This window comes from Chlorocebus sabaeus, chromosome 7 (assembly GCF_047675955.1).
Source record: "Chlorocebus sabaeus isolate Y175 chromosome 7, mChlSab1.0.hap1, whole genome shotgun sequence".
NCBI lineage: Eukaryota > Metazoa > Chordata > Mammalia > Primates > Cercopithecidae > Chlorocebus > Chlorocebus sabaeus.
Window position 1 is genome coordinate 101,061,834 of NC_132910.1, and position 21,416 is coordinate 101,083,249.

Sequence of the window (21,416 nt, forward strand, 5' to 3'; positions counted from 1 at the left end):
AAAACTTGCTTCCAAATTCACTACCTATAAATAAATGTTGCTAATATTTGTCTTGTGATCATTTCATACTTCTTCTATGCATATATGTACATAGAATACAAGGGTATACACATACAGGCATAGGTACTTATGTTATACATGTAGCTTGGTGATCTTTTACACTTAGTACAAAGAGTGTATCCCTCCATGTCAATATTACAAATTTGTATATCTTTGTTAATGCCTGTACAGGACTTCATTACATGGACATATCATTACTATACTTAACTAATGTGCTTCTTTTTTCCTACTTGCTTGAGACTTCATTTGTTGTCTTCCCATGGAGGGGCTTGGTCTTTGGTTCTAGGTAAGCTATGGCTACTGTAGCTGCATATGAGTGTCTGGTAACATAAACATGGTAAAATTCTACCCCCAAAAAAGAAAACAGGTAGAAAATTTGCTGAAGTGAAATCTTATTCAGATTTGTTGAAATGCAACATTGAGTCTGATTTTTATGAACATAAATTAAAACTGAAAGTTGGTTTTATCTGTTTATCCTAAATACCCAAATTATTTAAAATTATTTATAATACATTCTCCTTAATATTTTAACCTTCTTTTGTTAAAAAATATGTAAGTAAGGGACTCTGAAAACTATAGAGGAATTTCATATCTTTAGCTATTAAACACTCCTGACCCCACTCACCCCAGGGAAATAAGGCAATCTCTCAGTTGTGCAAAGTTACAAGTTACAAGAATGAAAGCTTAAAAAGCTCAACAGTCATGTAGCCTTAAGCCACAAAAGGCATTAACAATTCAGATAATTTTTTTCCTATATAAAAACACTTCAAATCCAAAATCTGAAGTCTTATCAAACACATTCATTTTCTCACTTAAATGTGAAAAAAATTACTTTAAAAAAATTAGCAGGGCCGGGCGCGGTGGCTCAAGCCTGTAATCCCAGCACTTTGGGAGGCCGAGACGGGCGGATCACGAGGTCAGATCGAGACCATCCTGGCGAACACAGTGAAACCCTGTCTCTACTAAAAAAACACAAAAAACTAGCCGGGCGAGGTGGTGGGCGCCTGTAGTCCCAGCTACTTGGGAGGCTGAGGCAGGAGAATGGCGTAAACCCGGGAGGCAGAGCTTGCAGTGAGCTGAGATCCAGCCACGGCACTCCAGCCTGGGTGACAGAGCAAGACTCCGTCTCAACAACAACAACAACAACAACAAAATTAGCAGATAAATGATATGTAATGATATATAATGACTCTGTTAAAAGATCAAGAAAATCATTTTTAAAAATTTGTTAACACTTACAAACTTCTGCTCTGTAAAGCCATATAAATGAGCATAGCACATAAAAATTGAGGTAACTAGAAAAAATAGGGTTTAACTGTTGCTTTGTAAAAAAAAAAAATCAGATTTAAATATTGAATTTCATATAAAAATGGTTATCTTTTCATAAATTATCAGTAATATCTAGAGTAAAATGTGAGTTACATAGGCACAAAGCTGCCGTAGAATTTCTCTTACGAAATGAGCGTTTTTGCAAGGTAGTAAAGTCAGTCTACTATGTTATTCCAGGAAGCCTTAATTAAGTGTATCCTTGGTAGTTCTACCAATAATGTCATGGATCCCCCTTCCCCCACACAGATTCTGCAATATTTTAAAAGCAGAAGAATCCTACATTTAGTTGACTAGAAGGAATTTTTACTTTCTTAGACTAATTCCAACTATTGTTTGAAATTAAATTTCCCATATGAGCATAAAGTGTCAAGACAACTTTCTTTGGCATGGCACTATTAAAACGGTCTACATATGAAGATACTCAGTTTCAATCTGAGGGTATAAATCATCAGTTCTTCTGTTCTCATATTTATATGGCTATAACCTATGGGCTGAATGGTACAGTCATTTTTCTCTGCAACCAAACAAGGTAAATAAATGTGATATATTGGCATATCACCCCGCCACTCTGCATATGGTGCACATTAAGGTTGTATTCATTTGCCATATGAATATAATTCCTTTTTACCACATCTACTATTAGTTACAAGCAGTAAATACAGAGTTGTTTTGCTGGAACTTGAGGGCCTGCATTACATCATGGAGCACTAAACATCCTGGACCTTCTGGAGAATTTCATAGACATACTTTTAATGTCACCTGAACTTGAACACTGCCAACATACCATTTGAAAACCCTTCTTGATAAATGCTTCAAGGAAAAAATAAAAACACAGGGTAGTTGTAGTGTGACAGTACATTCTAAATGCAGGCCCAGAAGGGAAGGTCTTGATGAGACACACACAAGAACTCTTGTTCCTGACAAAGGATCAGATCAAGAGTCACACCCAGGTATAAAATGGTTTCTTGTTCCAAGCATTACCTTCTTATTCAGAATCTAGTGAACATAAGGAACCTAAATTTAAAATACCATCCAAATAACTTCCTCAACTGTAACTTATTGAAGAGCTGTGATTAAGAAGCGAGCAGTTTATTTCTGAAGAGCTGTGATCAAGAAACTAACAGTTTATTTCATCACAAACTGTGGTACTTTGTTTCATTAGGCAAATACTGTGCTTGCTTTTTCCTTACACAAAATATTTATTGTACAGTTGCAGATCCAGGTTAGGGTGGGGTAAAAGGAGGAGTAAAGTGATTTCTTTTTAAGAACTCATATGGTTCAACACAAATGTACATACCTTGACATTTGTGACCCTTAAATAATATTATCACAGGCAATTAAAAACAAAGTACACCTGTCTTAACCAAGTACCAATTTTCATGTTTCCCAACATTAAGTCCCCAAATGCATCCAGCAGATGGTGCTCTAGGACACCTACTTACAGAGAGTAATATTGTTTATATTACATCCACCTATATTTTGGCAAGACAAAGAATAAGAATTTATTAGTAGCTTCAGTAAAACATACTAGGCTTCACAATAAAAAGGACATAATTCCTAAATATGCGTACAAAAATATGCATACACATAAGCACATGCACAGAGGCAGCCAGTAAATAATTCACACCTGGACATGTTATGATACTACTTTTCTTACAGACTTGATGAGTAGTCTGTGTGTATCAGTAGTATTTATAGTCACATGGCAAGATCATTCTAAATTCATTAAAAAAAATTTAGAATGCCTTAAAGTTAGAATTCATTTTTAATTATAGCAGGAATGTCTCATTAGGGTGATACTAGTAAAATTAACAACAGTAGGATTTACGGTAATGACTTAAGTGATTGATGAGCGTATAACAAAATGAAGTTTTAGACAGAGAAAAAGCAGGGCAGCTATGGCATACAGTACTTTAAAAAACAGCTCTGTGGTCTGTTAGTGCTAGCCTTATGGTTAATAAAACCTTCTTTCTAATTAACGGTGCTGAAATATTCTTAAAGAACAGAATCTTGTTGTTATGAAGAAAAGTTAGTTTTTTTTTTTTTTCAGTAGACGCCAATCCCATAAAGGAAAAAGCTGACATAGATTAGCATGTCTGATTGCAATGAGGAAAAGAAAAAAAATGCCACCTTTCAATCAAATCAAAACCAGAATGCGAGAACGGAAAATGCGAGTATTATTGAAATACTACACACACAAATCTATGCAACACCCTCACAGTCAGCAACCATTTGCTTCTGAAGCTGATCGAATGTGGCTTTAAAAGATATTATTCAGATATCTAAAAATACCTAGTAAACATGTAATTTTTAAAATCCAAGTTTATGAATATAAAATAGTGAATAAATAATAACTGTTTTGTATATATTTATCTTGCTTATCTAAATAAGATCGTGTGAAAGTTTAAAGTATTTATTTATCAATGGAATGCACTAGGAAACATTTTCTCCAAAATTTGAAAATGTGCAGTCTGGAGAGCATTATTCTGAAGGCCAAATAACTCTCTCAGGAAAAGAACTTTGGTGACAAGGCTCAGTCCTAAAACACAGAGTACTGGGACAAGGAGAGACAGATGCCATGCTTTCATGTACAAAACATCTTTCAATGAAATATTCTTGGTTAATTTCATTTTTAAAATCCCTAATTAAATGGAATCCTATATTAATTTTTCTTCTCATTGAGAAAACTGCATTTTACAGGAGATAACTATTACAAAACAATAGAGTCAAAGATGAAGAACTATCTGGTATACAGGAAAATAAGCCTTTTGCTATGTAGTATAGGCAGGTTTCATAAAACATTTACACTTTTTAAAGCCCCAAATTGTAGTATTTATAGGTTTTACACTTGATCTTAGCCAAAAGGCCAAGAAGTGATGTATTTATAGGTTTTATCCAGCTTGAACTAGCCCGATTTTGCCAAAGCAGTATGTATATTAATATTAGATAATATATTTTTTAAACATTGTCATACAGCTATCAACTTTACATATAACATCAATATTAGATTTGGAAAAAACAGTGTATGTAGGCTTATGACCCTAGAAAGTAAAATGACTACCTATTCTTATTATTTTTTAAATAAAAAAACTCTGAAATAGACCTATAAAATGCAGAAAAAGCAATAACCTGGTTTTCTTTTATGTATTTTCCCTTCAAGAAAGAAAAAGTCTACAATAAAAAATGTAAAGTTGAGGTATTAATGTGCATTTATAGAACATATTGCAATTATATATATATACATGCTTCACTACTTCTTAAAGGTCATTTACATTGTATCTAAGAGGTACAATATAGGAATACGCATAACCTAAAACCCTTCATCTGAAAAGCTCTGACTTCAGCAGCTGCATCGTGGAACCATCAATGAGCCAGAGGCTTATAAAATCCGAACCAGCTTGCATGAAACTGTTTGAAACAGTTTATACACGGTAACAATGTCTTTGTTTTTGTTTGTCATTTTCTTTTGAAAAGCGTAGAGTGCATTTTCCATTTTTCTATTCTAATGTGTGTAAATTCTCATTATAAGAAAAAGTGCCTATTTGTCTTTCTCCTGGATTCATCTTTCAAAGCTGAAGCAAAATTAAATCGGGGCATCAGACATTATACAGGGGCTTGAAAGGATAAGGTTCACTTTGAGAAAGGTAATTTAATTCAGTCATGATACATTACAATTTTCTAAAATTTTTATTAGATGTGCTGTTATATTATTCTTTTATTGTTTTTCTTTTCGTTACTAGCATTACTAGGACGTAATGTCCACCATACTGCAGACAATGAGAGGGTACAGATGAAGTACACTATGAAAAATATAACATTATAATATTTACTCTAATGCCAACAAGATGGTGTTTTGTGGTGATTTATTTGCTCTAATCATCCTGTGCTTCTGATAACACCTTAACTCAGTTCTGTTGTTGCTTTCATTTTACAGACAAGACAGAAGGACCACAGCAACGCTTGGAACTTAGATTTTTTTTTTACTACAAACCCCAGGATTTGTTCAGTCCTACTTAATTCATTTTTTAAAGGTCATGCATGTAAAAACAATCTCTAGGTTGAGTTGCAAAGTATTTAAATATATGAAAATATATTTAAATGAATACATATATCATGATATATGTCATACTTTCTTCCTTCTCAAAAAGCTGAAAATTCGTAACTTTAAGGTATACTTAAATTTCTGAAATGCAACAGCAATTACATACAAGTGTAGCTAATAAGTCTTTTAGCTGCTTCTTAGAATACACATTGGTAATGACGGTGTATAACATACAGAACATGATTAAGTAAAATAAAACAAGAAACCAAGAACCCAAATATCTATGTGTGTTTAGATTTCTATATGTGCATGAAATATCTTACATTTTTAAGGCAAGGAAAAGTTCTTAAATATTTTGAGATAAATAGCAAAATGGTAGATTTATTATCTATTTTAAATCTACATTTGCCTGAGATGAGTGAATCTCGGTAACTGGATTTACAGAAACAGGAAAAAAGAAATTGAAAGTAGTCACTTATTCTAAGAGGCCAGAAAGGAAGAAGGACCAGAATATTGTGTTGATGATGAAAAGAACATGGTACTTTTCAAAAGAATATGAAAAACAAAATCCCTGAAATTTACATCTTTATTATTTCTATTGTAATCATCTAGAGATGTCTGTATAAATGTGAAATGAATGTACACCTACTCCCTGACATATACAGACACTACAATTTGATCACAGTCTGTATTATCAATAGCATCACAGCCTTAAAATTATTTCTCATATCCTATTTGCGTAGGAAATTATCCCTTTTTTATTAAAATAGGAAATATCTATTAGATGTTCACTGAATAAAAACTGTGTTTACCTACTACATCAAAGTCTATAATGTACATAATAAGAAACATCTTTGAAAAATACTTCACATATACTTCTTTTAACACTATACTAGCATTTGACTAAATGTTTTGAAAAAAAGGTTCATTTTTCATACAAATATTATACATTTAAGCAAAGCTTTGAGAAGTCAATCCAAAATATGATGTCCTTAAACATATTTAGACCATTTCACAATCTGGGGTGGAGTGACAGAGCAAGGACCGAGTATTCAGGTAAAGTCATCAGGAAGAACGTGATCCTTCCTTAACCAAACACATTGCAACTTGCTTTAAATTAAGAAACTGTAAATATTTAAGAGCAGTTAAAATGCTCTACCTTCTGAAGTAAAAATCTAAAGCTATTCTTGCAGGAATTCTACAGTGTTGTCATAATCATTTTAATTAAATTCTCATTTTTCAGGTGGTCCCTTTAATTGTTTTTTCCTACTTCTTAATGTGTTTTTCTAAAGCCATTTCTTTTCTGCAGCTGTGTGCGATTGGTTTTAATGGTAGCTGCTTCCTTTTTTGCCTTCTGTGAATTACAGTTTTAAATGGTTACACATTTTTTGTTTTACTGCCTTCAGCATAGTTTCATAAAGATGTTTAAGGCTGTTGGTGAACATTTTCATTTCCCATCTGAAAAACCAAGAGCCAATTTGAGCATTCCATATTGGCCTTTTATGACCTGTTTTATCTTTTAAATACGTAAATGAAAGCGTAATTTTATAAAGACTAGTTTGTTTCTATGAAATTATAATTTTTATTTTGTTCTTTTAAAATATGAATTCAATAAACAAGGTAATATGTGATTGCTCTTTTATGCTGTATCTTCATGAATAAAAAACTATTTTATTTGGTGACAGCTATTTCCAATGAACTAGAATTTTTGGATCATGAGAATAGCCTATGATATGAAACATAAGATTTCATGCTTGGATTTTAATTATCAATGGTTACAAAATGTTGATAATGAGGCTATCTGGATCGTTCTTAAATTATAACTAATAAATTAAAAATACTTGATAATCCTGTTTCACTTTTACCATAACAAAAAGGTAACTTTGCTGCAAAATGTTATTCTCTACATTCTTATAAAAGTTTACTTTAAAAATGAATCATACTTACTGCCTGGGTTATCTCCAATCCCACTGCATTTTCCATTCCAATACCACAGCAAAAGAGTTGCATCACGTGACCCTGAGAGAATGTAGCAATTTCCCCCAATATATGAATCAGAACGAGCGAGGCAAGTGACGACATCCCAATGGCCAAACACCACTTGGATCAATTTTCCTGTAATGCAAAACAATTTTCTTTAAAATTGCTATTAAAAAAATAAAAATTCTGGTGAACAGATAACTTGTAAAACAACAAAGCTATATGAACTCTGATTGTCATAGTTCAGATTTTATAATAATTTGACATGGTCCAACTTAACAGTTTTCTTTGCATGCTAACAAGAACAACAAAAAAATAAATTGAAAAGTGCTAACATTTTTGAAAGGCATGTGTTAAAACTACTTCAACAAATAATACTTGAGGACCATGGCACTGTATCATTACAAATGGCTTCTAAATATTACAAATATATCATGTTTACTAATTAAAGCAGGCCCAGGAGAACCCTTTTGGAACCATTTTAACACTTTCTTGGTTACTCTATATGATTCAAAATAAAACTTAGTTGCCTTTCTGTAAAAGTACTTATAATTTAGATGTCACTAATAAAAACCTGTCTCTGAATTACTGAAGATTTAACATATTTCTTGTTTTAAGTGATCTATACAAAGACAATATAAGTCACTTTGGAGAGCTTCTACGTTTTCAAATCAGGCTTATATGGAAATTATGATGAAAGAACTAATATATTGTAATTGCAGTTTCAGCCAGGTGATTCTTTGTCTTAATTGTCTGATGAAAATTCCTTGAGGGTGCAATCAAGATGGTAATGATTGGGGACAATGGAGAGAAACCCAGTAAACTTACTATATATCTAAGCCTTCAAACACAGAACAGTTGTTCATGTAAAGGTGTCAGAAAAAAAGTAAAGCCCTCACCCTTTAAGAATCTTTGTTTAACCAGGTACGGTGGTAATAATTCACACAAACTTGTCTAAAGAATTAAGTATCTATGACAACACCCCCATTCCATCTTTAGAGTTTCCAGCTAACATATTTGCTTTGAAATGTCTACAGAGTCTACAGATGAATGTCATACAATATCTACCCTTAATATTCAGCATGGCTTTTTTTAAAATAAGTTTTTATATTTTGATTATAAAATATAATTCCGATGTTCAAGGAAAAAAAGGCTACTAAGCTGAAAATTAAATATGCCTAAATAGTTTATGTATTTAACCTGGAATACACTGTAAACTTCTTAAACGGTTAAGGTCTCAGGTACTAGCATATCAAGTGCTTTCCAAGATAATAAATATAATATTTACATTAAATTTTTAAAATTGTTGATTTTAATAAACCTAAGGTTTATTATGAAGGCTGAAAATTTAGAAATAAAATTCTGAAATATTATCTAAATCAGATGGAAAAGTCAAATACATGTGTTCATTCATGAGTGGCAGTCTTGCATATAGCCTACTTCTAATAAATTTAATATCAGATTCATTTCAATCTCAAGTTGCAAAACTAATATAGTACTTTTTTTCTCCTGTGATTAAGGGAGAGCAGACTTCAAAGCAAGTGTCTCTAACTGCTAAATGTTCAAGATGTTCACTTTTGAATTTCTTCAACCTTTTAAGTTGACACAAAAACATTTCATTAAAAAATAAGCTTATATCAATAAATAAAGAATTCAAGACTTTCAAGAATTTAAAAAAATGAAGAGCAAATTAAATATGAAATATGTAATAATTTTTACTTCATTTCCAATTTACATGACAAACACAATGTGGAGGTTCAGTGGTAAATTGGCGGGGATCAGAGTACAGGCAGGCCTTACATAGGATAAGACAAAAAAGTTAGGTAGCTGAAAGCAGTCTTATTAATAACTAGAAAATCAAAGGTTAAATCCATGTATTTTAACTACTGAAAGAAACTGAATACATCATATAGTGATGTGATCATAGAGAATATATATGACTTCTGCTTTAGCCTATGCCTAAATGCTGAGAGCACATAAAATATAGGTGTGATTTAAATAGATTACGTACAGGCAGGCTTATTTCAGATTTGAAACCCAACACTCAGTGGGTTGTAGGAGTGAGGATGAGTGAAATAACTAACCAGGTATTTGAGGTAGACGACACAAAGGAAACCCAGGTGTTCTTCATGCAGCAGGAGGCTTGCAAAGAATAGCTATTCACTTGGTAACTTAATTTCCAACTCATGTGAGGACAAAGAGAAAAAATTTAGCTGTAAAAATGGAATGGATTAAATATGGGGCAGAATTTTACAAGAGTCACATGTTAATTCTCATGAATTGAAGTCACTGCTCTGTTTCTCCAATGTCAGTGTAAGGAAACATGCATTCAGTCACAGTGTTTCCTTTTTAAAATTTTTAGTGTTTTGATTGTTTTCCAAAAAGTTATCACAATTAATTTTCATTCAACAAATACCAAGCACCTATTAAGTGCCCAGCATTAGGCCTTCTTACCTGTATACAGTGGTGAACAAACAGACATGGTCCCTGCCCTCAGAGCCTTTACAGTCTTGTGGGGCAGACAGTCATTAAACCCAAACAGGTATATAATTATGAATAGGGATAAGTATTATAAAAGAAAAGAACAAGGTTGGATTAATGACAATAACGAGAGAACAAATTTACACTGGGTGTCAGGGAAGATCTAAATGAGAGAGTGACATTTAACCAGTTACATCTAAAGGGTTTTATATGTTAACACAAATTAACTTTATTCTTTACAATTTATACTTTGGGCTTAACTCTGGAACACATTATTTTTTTAAGTTTACTTTTTCCTGTTCTGGCAGCCTTCCTCGGCAATATTTGTTATTGCTCGAAGGTTGAGGTTCACTCCTCCTAAATAAATCACAGCATATAAATACCTGCTGCTCTTTTTGGTAAATTATTTTCTGATAATCTCATAAGTGTTCCTCAACCTTTATTTTTTGTTTCCTTTAATACCAGTCCACCTCTCCACACACTAATATCAAATATTACCACAAGCACTAGAATATCCCTTTTTTGACAGAACAAATTTTCTAGTTAATGTTTTATTTGACAGCTGTGCTACAAATAAAAAAATTCAAGCTCAGGACTCTGCACCACTGAATCTAAAATGTGGCCTGAAAATAATTCCGACTGCCAGGGGAAGGTTTTATTGTTGCCTCTGCTGTTCTGGTTGTGACCCGAAAACATGATTTATGTTTAAAGAATTTCCTGTTACAACCCATGTTTCTCCTCCCTCCCCGCCAATCTAATAAGGATTTTTTTTTTTTTTGGCTTGTGTGCTAAAATATAATTGAATGGAACACTTGTGTTAGCTTTGCCATTATATATTACTGATCATATGATTTTCCCTTGATTCTCTGCTAAACTTAAGAAAAAATATTTAATATTCCTGTTTTCATAAAAACACAGACACATATTTACCCTAACTGAAATTATTTTGAATAAAACTAGCATCAGAGTTTTTATACAAGATATTAAGAAAGACACCAGGACTATCATTTGGGATTTTTTTTCTACAACTTTTCTGGTAAGTATAAATATTTTTATTTCACAAGTTAAGTCACTGAAATGAAGTTTAAAGCTATTCCTTATTTCTACGTTTTATACAACAAACGCTCACAGTTTTAAAGACAGTACATTAGAAGGTATTTTGAAAGAGGGAAAAGAATGACATCAGGTTTATTAAGTCTAATGTAACATGGCAGACATACTAGAAACTTAGTGTTACAAAGTATAGCATTTTCTGGAAAAAATCAGTGACTGACTGGTAACACCTGGATGAGACAACATGGTATGATCACAAAGTGTGCTATATTTAAAATTAAAAGAGCTAGGTCCAAGGCCCACTTCCATCACTATTAGCTATATAAATTTCAACAAGTTACATAATCTCTCTAAACCTTAGTTTTATCATCTGAAAAATGGGGATAAGACACCTGTCTACTTCACAGGATTATTGTGAGACTGAAACAGGGGTATGTGAAAGAACTTTATAAATTCTATAAAATTGTGTGAATAGAGGATTTTAATTATTGGTATTATATGAAAGTGAAGTTAGCTTTACTTTACAAATATTAATATTGTCTTTAAAAAACAATAATATAGAATGTCAACAAACTAAAAAACACTCAAATGTCAAAACCAAAGATTGACATGGTTTATGATTCCATTTATATGACATTCTGAAAAAGGCACAACTAAAGATGAGGAATAGATTAGTTGTTGCCAGGAGGTTGAGGGTGGGGTAAACAGCTGACTTCTAGTAGGTGGCACAGGGTATCTGGGGGTACTCTGCACCCTTGATTGTGGTGGTGGTGAATTACTCTATGGTTTTCACTGTAAACCAAAAAGAGTGGTTTACAGTTCTATTAGTTGTATTTTACAGTGTAAAATTCATTTTCATGTTTAAAAATTTATTTTAATCACTTAAAAAATATGTGGAGAAACAATATGAAGTCCAAAAGAATATTTGAGAAAATCTCCAGGAGTTTAAGACCACCCTGGACAACAGAGTGAGACCCCTGTCTCTATAAAAATTTAAAAAAGAAAAAAAAAAAAAGAAATAGCTTTTTCTTTTTTTTGTGCCTGTGGTCCCCCCTACTTGGGAGGCCGACGCAGGAAGATCACCTGAGCCCAGGAGTTTGAGGCTGCAGTGAGCCGTAACTGTGCCACTGTACTCCAACTGTTGCTTACACTGTCTCCAACTGTGTCTTTAAGCAGAAAACAAAGACATGTCCAAGATACCAAGAGGAGTGTTTAGGTTCAATGGTAATCCACCCCATAGACTTAAACATCTAGTAAAAGCCCAAATAATCAGAAAGGCCTGAATGGTGATGTTTTCTTTCCTATACCTACAGAATAAAGATGGAAACTATAAGAAAACCGCATCATCAATTCCATATAACAAACAATAAAGATAAAAAAGATGTTCAAGAACAACCTCCTTGAATAACCAAAAATTAATTGCTCTATAAACTATATGAAAGCAGGAGTATGGACTCAAACATTTTATAAAGATTATTAACAAGACTGAAAGATGATTTACCATAAAGCATTCAAATAACTAGAAGTTTTAATTTAAAAGATTTTTCAATTCCTACAACATTAAATAAAGATATATGTAAGCCTTTGTTTCAGTTGAAATATCTAATTTCACAGTATAGAGTCATGAACTTTATAACAACTTTTTGGTCAACGATGGACCACATATATGATGGTGGTTCCATGATATTATAATGAAGCTGAAAAAATCCTGTCACCTAGTGACATCAGAGCTGTGGTAACATTGTAGTGCAACGCATCACTAACATTTGTAGTGATGCTGGTATAAAAGGACTTATTGCACTGCCATATAAAGATACAGCACATTAATAAATAACTGTTACTGGTTTATGTACTTATTATCCAATACTTTTTATTGTTAAAGTATACTCTTTCTATGTATAAAAAGTTGATTCTAAAATAGGCACAGGCAAACCCTTCAGGAGGTATTCCAAAAGGCACTGTTATCATAGGAGATGAAAGCTCCACGCATGTTCTTGCCCATGAAGACCTTCCAGTGGGACAAGAATGTGGAGGTGGAAGACAGTGATATTGATGATCCTGACCCTATGGAGGCCTAGCCTAATTTATACGTTTTTGTCTTAGTTTTCTAAAAATTTTTTAAAATAGCAAAAAAGGTATACAATAAGGATATATAGAAAATATTTTTGTACAGCTGTACAATGTGTTTTAAGCTCTGTGTTATTACAAGAGTTGAAAAGTTTAAAATCATTAAAAAGTTTATAAAGTAAAGTTTCAGTAAGCCAATTATTACTAAAGAAAAAATTCTAAAAACAAATTTAGTGTAGTCTAAGTGTACAGAGTTTTATAAAGTCTACAGTAGTGTGCAGTCACGTCCTAGGCCTTCACATGCACTCACCGCTCACTCACTGACACCCAGCGCAACTTCCAGTCCTGCAAGCTCCATTCATGGGAAGTGCCCTATATGGGTATGCCAGTTTTTATCTTTTATTACTATTATTTTTTACTTGCACAAGACAATGGAATGGTTTTTATCTCTTATACCATACTTTTACCGTACCTTTTCCATTTTTAGATGTGTTTAAACACACAGATACTTACCATTGTGTTACAGTTGCCTACAGTATCCCGTATAGTAGTATGCTGTACAGATTTGCAGCCTAGGAGCAATAGGTGACCCCACATAGCCTAGGTGTATCTTGGGATAGCCCGTCTAGTTTTTGTAAGTATACTCTATGATGTTGCACAATGATAAAATCCCCTAACAATGCATTTATCGGAATGTATGCCTGTTGTTAAGAAACACAACTGTGTATCAATTAGCTCTAATGAATTACTATCTCATTTTCATTATTTTAAATATTAAACTATATATTTACTATAACTTTATTTCATCCTCTAACAATTTCTAAAATATTTTAACGGAAACCATTAAATTTCTCAATGTTTCTCAATTTCTTATATGCAAACATTTATAAACATTTACTCAGCTACATCTCCTATCGTAACACTGAGCTCAGCTTGGTTTGTCCCTTAGGGAGATGCATGTAAATGAATACATAGACTTAAAATTTTTATATTTTAACAAGAGCTCCTGTCACACATAAAATCAATAGTCAGCTACTTTTCTTCATGACGGTGTAGATTTCAGCAAGATTCTATCCAGAATTGGGTGGAGGCAAGATATCTACTGCCAAGAGTTAGACTTAATGAGTCTTTCAAGTAAGAAAAAGAAAATCCTTTAAATAATACAAAAGTGAGAAAATACACTTCCATGTATGTGCACTTGCCATAAGATTATGCAGATACTCATGCATGGTATTTACATACCAGGATTTGCCTTCAAAATGAATCATTTATTCTGTAAGCATGAACTTGGGTCACAAACCTACTATAAAAAACTGTCTCTTACAAACAGGCTGAAGCAAATTTAATAGTGGACTATATATAGTAGATTATTATTTGAAGAGGGAAAACAATGCCCTCTTCCTTATTTTGTAAATTTTAGGATTTTGTAATTTTTGGAAGGAAGCAGATGAGAATGCATCCTAAGCCTCTCAATGCTACTTATAGTAAACTTTAGTTCACTGATAAAATGAAAATTACCTGTGTCTGTAGAATAGACTCTGAAACTCTTATCCCAGAAGCCACAGACGAGAATATAGCGGTTGTCTGAAGTGATGACAAAGCACTGGGAATGCACTTGAATACTTTGGTCTAAAAGGTCAGTGATTTGCCTCCTGTGCATTCCTGTATTGCTGGCTGTAAGAATAGGGAGGAAAAACAACTATTAAACCCACATGGGCAAAGAAATCCTATAGTGAGGGAGAAGAGGAGACACATTCCCAGTTAAGAGTACTTGATCCTTAATTTTAAGTATAATAATTGAAAAACCAAGTAGGAAAACATATCCAATTGCTGGAAAAATGTGGGTAGCTAAATTCAATATTTCAGTTAAAAAGTTTTGCTTAGAGGAAAGAGAGAATAACATACTACAATTTAAAAATAGAACACAATTCACAGAACATGCTTTCTAGCTCTTGGGCAGAACCAAAGTAGATTACAATCTCCAGATTGCATCACAGTTAGGTTTGTGTTCCTGACAATCTCATTACATTTATTGTCATGAGAATGGTTCATGTTGTGACAATCTATTACTTTTAACATTTTGTCACAAGGAAGAGATATTAGGATTTAAATGTCATATATTTGAAATATTGTAGCGTCTTGTACTACTTTGGCTTTAACGGGTCTTTAATTTGACTAGATGGGAACTCCCATTTCCCCTGTTTACAACTGCACTTGCGTGTAAGGAAAGGGTAGAATGACTGTTTATTAAAGATTCCTGTAATTGAAAAAGTCAAAGCACAGCAGACTGCCACTTTCTTACTCCTTATTTAAGCAATAAAACAAGACAGTCTTGGCAGTGTGTTTTCAAAGTGCTACAGAGCACCTGAGATGGGGTTTGTCACAAAGAAAAAGGTCAGACATAGAGCAACACCGAGCACATGGGAAGAGGAATAATCGTCCAGAAATATACCATCGAGTGTGCCATTATCAGAAACGGAATCTTCACTGAGATGCCTTTTTTGGCATTGAGGCCAACCAAATAGAAAGCTTTGTTTCTAGTGATCTAAGGGTTATTTTACCATCATCTCTCCAGTACAAATAAGGATTCTTATGCTGCTAAAGAAATTTGATTGTACCAGAAATCAGAACAAACAAACTTCTGCATCTGATTATTAAGCTTTTCACCATAATTTTCATTTTTTTGAAAAATCAAACATATAAAAATATTTATATTCTATTCATTGTATGTAATAACTATGTTAATGTGGGTAGTTTAATAGAAAGCTCAGAAAGTAAAATAGAAGAAAAAAAAGTGTTCAAAATACTCTCCAGTGCTGTGCTGGGAACCACTGGGGACACAGAGGACTGATGGATCTGCTGCCCTCATGGCACACAAAACGGCACACATGTACACATACATGTGCAACACTGCAGAAATTCTGCTAATGTCTGTGGACACAACCATTTAAGATTATTGGATAACTGTTTGATAATGGAGGCTTCATATGCTTTTGGAGGATTAATGGGCTAGAAAGCGACAGCAGTAGTAAAAAGGGCAGAATCCTAGTTGGGAATCATTGTTTCCCTCTCCTAACAAAGGGAAGTTGCTGGCAGATGACAAAAGCTTTTATAGATATCAGTGTTATTGTAGAGAGACAGTGTCCACCAACTGCAATCAGGTATCCCATTGCAATGAAGTTTTGTGACACAATTTTTTTTTTTTTTTAATTCCAAGAAACCTAGCAATGAAAACAAGGTATGTGGTACTTTCCGCAGTGGTTACTGCAGTACTTTATTCCACATGAGAGCTGTAAACATGTTTATTCTTGTCAGTATTTATATGACTTTTGTTCTTATGATAGAAACTTTTGCTGAACTTTCTTGGGGGTTTGGGGTGATCTCTTGGGAGGACCTCAACAGATTTGGGCATGTACATAATTTTGAATTGAGTGACTACAAAGTACCCATGGGCAAAGGCTGATGCCCCCTCAGCACACACATGAACTATTTTCTAAGCAAGTGCTTACTTGTAATTTAACATTGCCAAGTCCCCCATCCAGCTAAGGTATATTTATCTAGATAAGCAGTCTTCAAACTAGGATATGCATACCCCTGGAGGTATAACACTTCCTAAGGGATACACGGGTTCAGAAGTTAAAACCAGTTAAGTTTCTAATTCCTCAACTTTAATATATTCTACTGCTTGAAATTGATTTGCCTGAGAACTCTCCTGTGAGTTTTCCTTTCTTACCTCTTCTTTCTCATGCCCTTCTTCTACTAGATAAAATAAAGACATATTTCCTTTCCACACAGAATCTTACTGTGTGCTGTACCCCAGAGTTTAATTTCTTGTCCTCAATAAAGGGACAATTCAAAAATACTGAGGTGATACTGAAAAGTGAATGTGTAAGTATCAAATCATTCTGCAAGTCAGGTGGTTTCCAGTTTACTACTTTCAATAAAATGGAATGAGGATCCAATCATGCTGCCAATTGGTAGATCATTAAAAATAAGTTTTAAAGATAGACTGTTAAAATTATAGATAATAATAAACCATAAAAATAACTCTTAGTGATAGATCACTATATGAATTGCCACTAACGCAGAAAGAGTTCAAAGATTTGAGTGGTACAGTTGAAACAAAGCTCTTTTCCGTCTATTTTCTTAAGTGAGTAACACTGCTCAGACGTTCCAGTTATAAAAATAAGATAGACTTGATGATGAATTTTCAATAAATGTTCATTTTATGTAAATAAACATTTATTAAATTTTATAATATTATAATACATTAATATTTGTAATAATCACTTGATACAGATAAGTTTATTTTAAAAGTTGAGCCTTATGGTCATAAGAAATTTTAAAATTTAAATTGAATACATACACTTAATTTTGCAAACACATTTTTATGGCTGAAAAGCAAAATGGGGTAATCAATTTTTTTAAAGTTAACATAAAATTATGTGGGGGAAGTAAAATGAAAACATAAAATTCAAGATAAAAGAGTAACAATGTGAAATTTCCATATGTTAATGGGTTTTCAATGTATTTTTTAGAAACAAAATACTATCAATTCACTCTGATATTTAGATTCTACTGTACATATTAAAATTTTGTTTACTTATAACATTATAAAATCTTGTTTACTGAGTATCAATTCATGTGTCTTTATTGTAGCATGATTTATAATCCATTGGGTATATACCAAGTAATGGGATCGCTGGGTCAAATGGTATTTCTAGTTCTAGATCCTTGAGGAATCGCCACACTGTTTTCCACAATGGTTGAACTAGTTTACAGTCCCACCAACAGTGTAAAAGTGTTCCAATTTCTCCACATCCTCTCTAGCACCTGTTGTTTCCTGACTTTTTAATGATCGCCATTCTAACTGGTTTGAGATGGCATCTCATTGTGGTTTTGATTTGCATTTCTCTGATGGCCAGTGATGATGAGCATTTTTTCATGTGTCTATTGGCTGCATAAGTGTCTTCTTTTGAGAAGTATCTGTTCATATCCTTCACCCACTTTTTGATGGGGTTTTTTCTTGTAAATTTATTTGAGTTCTTTTTAGATTCTGGATATTAGCCCTTTGTCAGATAAGTAGATTGCAAAAATTTTCTCCCATTTTGTAGGTTGCCTGTTCACGCTGATGGTAGTTTCTTTTGCTGGGCAGAAGCTCTTTAGTTTAATTAGCTCCCATTTGTCAGTTTTGGCTTTTGATGCCGTTGCTTTTGGTGTTTTAGACATGGAGCCCTTGCCCATACCTATGTCCTGAATGGTATTGCCTAGGTTTTCTTCTAGGGTTTTATGGTTTTAGGTCTAACATTTCAGTCTTTAATCCATCTTGAATTGAATTAATTTTTGTATAAGGTGTAAGGAAGGGATCCAGTTTCAGCTTTCTACTTATGGGTAGCCAGTTTTTCCAACACCATTTATTAAATAGGGAATCCTTTCCCCATTTCTTGTTTTGGTCAGGTTTGTCAAAGATCAGATGGTTATAGATGTGTGGTATTATTTCTGAGGACTCTGTTCTGTTCCATTGGTCTATATCTCTGTTTTGGTACCAGTACCATGCAGTTTTGGTTACTGTAGTCTTGTAGTATAGTTTGAAGTCAGGTAGCATGATGCCTCCAGCTTTGTTCTTTTAACTTAGGATTGTCGTGGCAATGCAGGCTCAATGCAGGCTCTTTTTTGGTTTCATATGAACTTTAAAGTAGTTTTTTCCAATTCTGTGAAGAAAGTCATTGGTAGTTTGATGGGGATGGCATTGAATCTATAAATTACCTTGGGCAGTATGGCCATTTTCACGATATTGATTTTTTCCTATCCATGAACATGGAATGTTCTTCCATTTGTTTGTGTCCTCTTTTATTTCACTGAGCAGTGGTTTGTAGTTCTCCTTGAAGAGGTCCTTCACATCCCTTGTAAGTTGGATTCCTAGGTATTTTATTCTCTTTGAAGCAATTGTGAATGGGAGTTCACTCATGATTTGGCTCTCTGTTTGTTATTGGTGTATAAGAATACTTGTGATTTTTGCACATTGATTTTGGAGGATACATGGTGTTAAAGAATTCTTTCAGCAGGTAGAAGTGTAAAGTCTGTTGGTTGATCTAGGGCAGGGACAGCAAAACTGGGGCCAAAGGCTGAATCCTGCCCATGACTGGTTTTGTATATGTAGTTTTATTAGAAAAGAGCTATGTTTATTCATTTGTATTTTATTTATGGTGGCTTTTGTGCTATACTGGTAGAGGTAAGAACAGCTTGAGTTTCCCTTATCTAAAACACTTGGGACCGGAAGTGTTTTAGATTTCAGATTTTTTTTTTTTCCAGATTTTGGAATATTTTCATATATTGAGATATCTTCGGGATGACAGGCAAGTCTAAACACAAAATTAATTTGTGTTTCATATGGACCTGATATATATATATATCGATATATATATAATATATATCGATATATATGAGATATATATATGAGAGAGATATATACGGCCTGAAGGTAATTTTATATAATATTTTAAATAATTTTGTACCTGACATAAAGTTTGGACTGTGTTTTGAATATGACCTGTCATGTAAGGTCAGGCGTGGAATTTTCCACTTGTGGTGTCATGTTGGTCTTAAAAAAGTTTCAGAGTTTGGAGTATTTGGGGCTTGGGATTTGTAGATTAGAGGGACTCAACCTAAAATATTTACTCTTTGGCCCTTTACTGAAAAAGTTTACCCATGCTTACCCTAAAGGGTTACAACAATTGCTGAATTCATTTAATTAGACTTGATAGCATAGGATATTCATTGTCAAGGTGCAAAGAAAATGATGGGTCTAAAATTCAGAAATAATGCTTTAAATGACTCAGCAAATGGGCTTTATTATTTTCCTGACTTTTAAACTACCCAAGTGAGCATTTTAGTTTTTTTAATATATGGCAAATCATATCTACTCAAAACAAAACAAGATTTAAGAACCAGAGTGGTATTTATCCTTCATATAGATAATTACATATTAGATTTCTGTTTGTACTTGGGGAAATGATAAATGAATTGGTTTAGAGCTTAAGGTTATTTTTATTCATCCTGATAGTCTATCTGCTAATGGTAGCCATTTAGCTCTCCATTGAAACAATGGCTTTTAAAGACAAAAATCGTAACTATATATAGGGAACATCTTGGATTTTAAAATAATAAACCTGCTCATTCATATGCTTTCTTTAAAAACATTAAAATTCCAACAAATTTATTTGTGCCTGGAAAATCTGACAAAATTACAAGCCAAATATCTATGCCGATAGCATTACCCCACAGGTAGGCAAGTAAGTTTTTATTCTAAAAGTTATTAAATAACATCTTTAAAATCGAGGCTTAACATTCTTAGTGATGCCACATTTGAAATCCCCACACGTAAGGATGAAAAATACTAAACTAGAGATTTCAACTAATCTACTCAAAAAGCATAACAGCAATTAAATATTCTAAGTCATCTGCTGCAGATGCTCATTTCATCCCAATGGCTCTTTCTGGTCGCCTCCCTATTTTTTTCTCCCCTGAACAAATTTAACCTCCAATGGCAATTTATTGGGCTGTAGGACCCTAGGAAAATGAATACAAATATCTTAACACCACCATTGGCTGGGCAATATATTTCCACTTTGAAACTGCTCTGCAATTGCACATTAATCCCCTCAGACTGAACAGAGGGTCTAGGAAGAAAGGATTGATCTCCTTTAATGATGAAACCCTGGCACTACAGTTTTATTTTTCATAACACAGTGCTGCTAAGAACCCCACTGTTGTTATGAAAATTTTCCCAGCAAAGGAGCTCCATCACATTACCGGGGCACCAATTCATCATAACGTGCCTCGCTCCTGCTCATCAACAAGTCTGAGTGATGAAAAGATCCAATATTATCCTGACAGTACTTCATGCGCATTCTCAATCACACATTATTACAGCATCCATATTAATTTTCAGTGACACGCGTCCTAGGCCTGTTCAAATTAGGCAAACCAACGAGGGGGAGTTGATGAAATACCAGCATAGCCACAGCTCATTGCATTCCAATTTGCATGCAAATGGTTTATCAGGAAAATTCCATTCCCAGCAACCAGCAAGTGAAAAACAACTGTAATCTACACTTCAGGGCCACCATACAGAGCTTAATGAATCGCAAAGAGAGAAGGAAGTGACAGACCTATGAGAGGATCGATTTCCACTGGCAGCTGGTATGGCTGGTCTTGTACAGCACCTTGATGAGCTGGAATTCACAAAAGATAAAGAAAAAAGGCATTATTTTTTATATACTAAACTACACAAAAATGCGTAAGTCAAACCTTATGTAGAATTGTTTCCAACCTCTAAATCTTTCATGCAGTTTTGTGAAATTTAAAGAACAAAAATCCAGGTGCTTTTGTGGCTAGCTTATTA

General features: G+C 33.5%; 1 protein-coding gene and 1 pseudogene across 4 annotated transcripts in view; both read right to left on the bottom strand.

Annotated features, from left to right (window-relative positions):
• LRBA (LPS responsive beige-like anchor protein) overlaps nucleotides 1-21,416 on the bottom strand; it is a 764,757-nt gene that overhangs the window by 29,382 nt on the left and 713,959 nt on the right. For all 4 annotated transcript variants that reach the window (XM_007999974.3, XM_007999973.3, XM_007999976.3 and 1 more), the window contains 3 exons: nucleotides 21,184-21,246; nucleotides 14,531-14,686; nucleotides 7,379-7,546 (listed from right to left, as the gene is read on the bottom strand). In XM_007999974.3, the coding sequence (XP_007998165.2) occupies nucleotides 7,379-7,546; nucleotides 14,531-14,686; nucleotides 21,184-21,246 (387 nt within the window). The remainder of the gene's footprint in view (nucleotides 1-7,378; nucleotides 7,547-14,530; nucleotides 14,687-21,183; nucleotides 21,247-21,416) is intronic.
• On the bottom strand, nucleotides 4,138-4,267 carry LOC119624122 (U2 spliceosomal RNA; annotated as a pseudogene).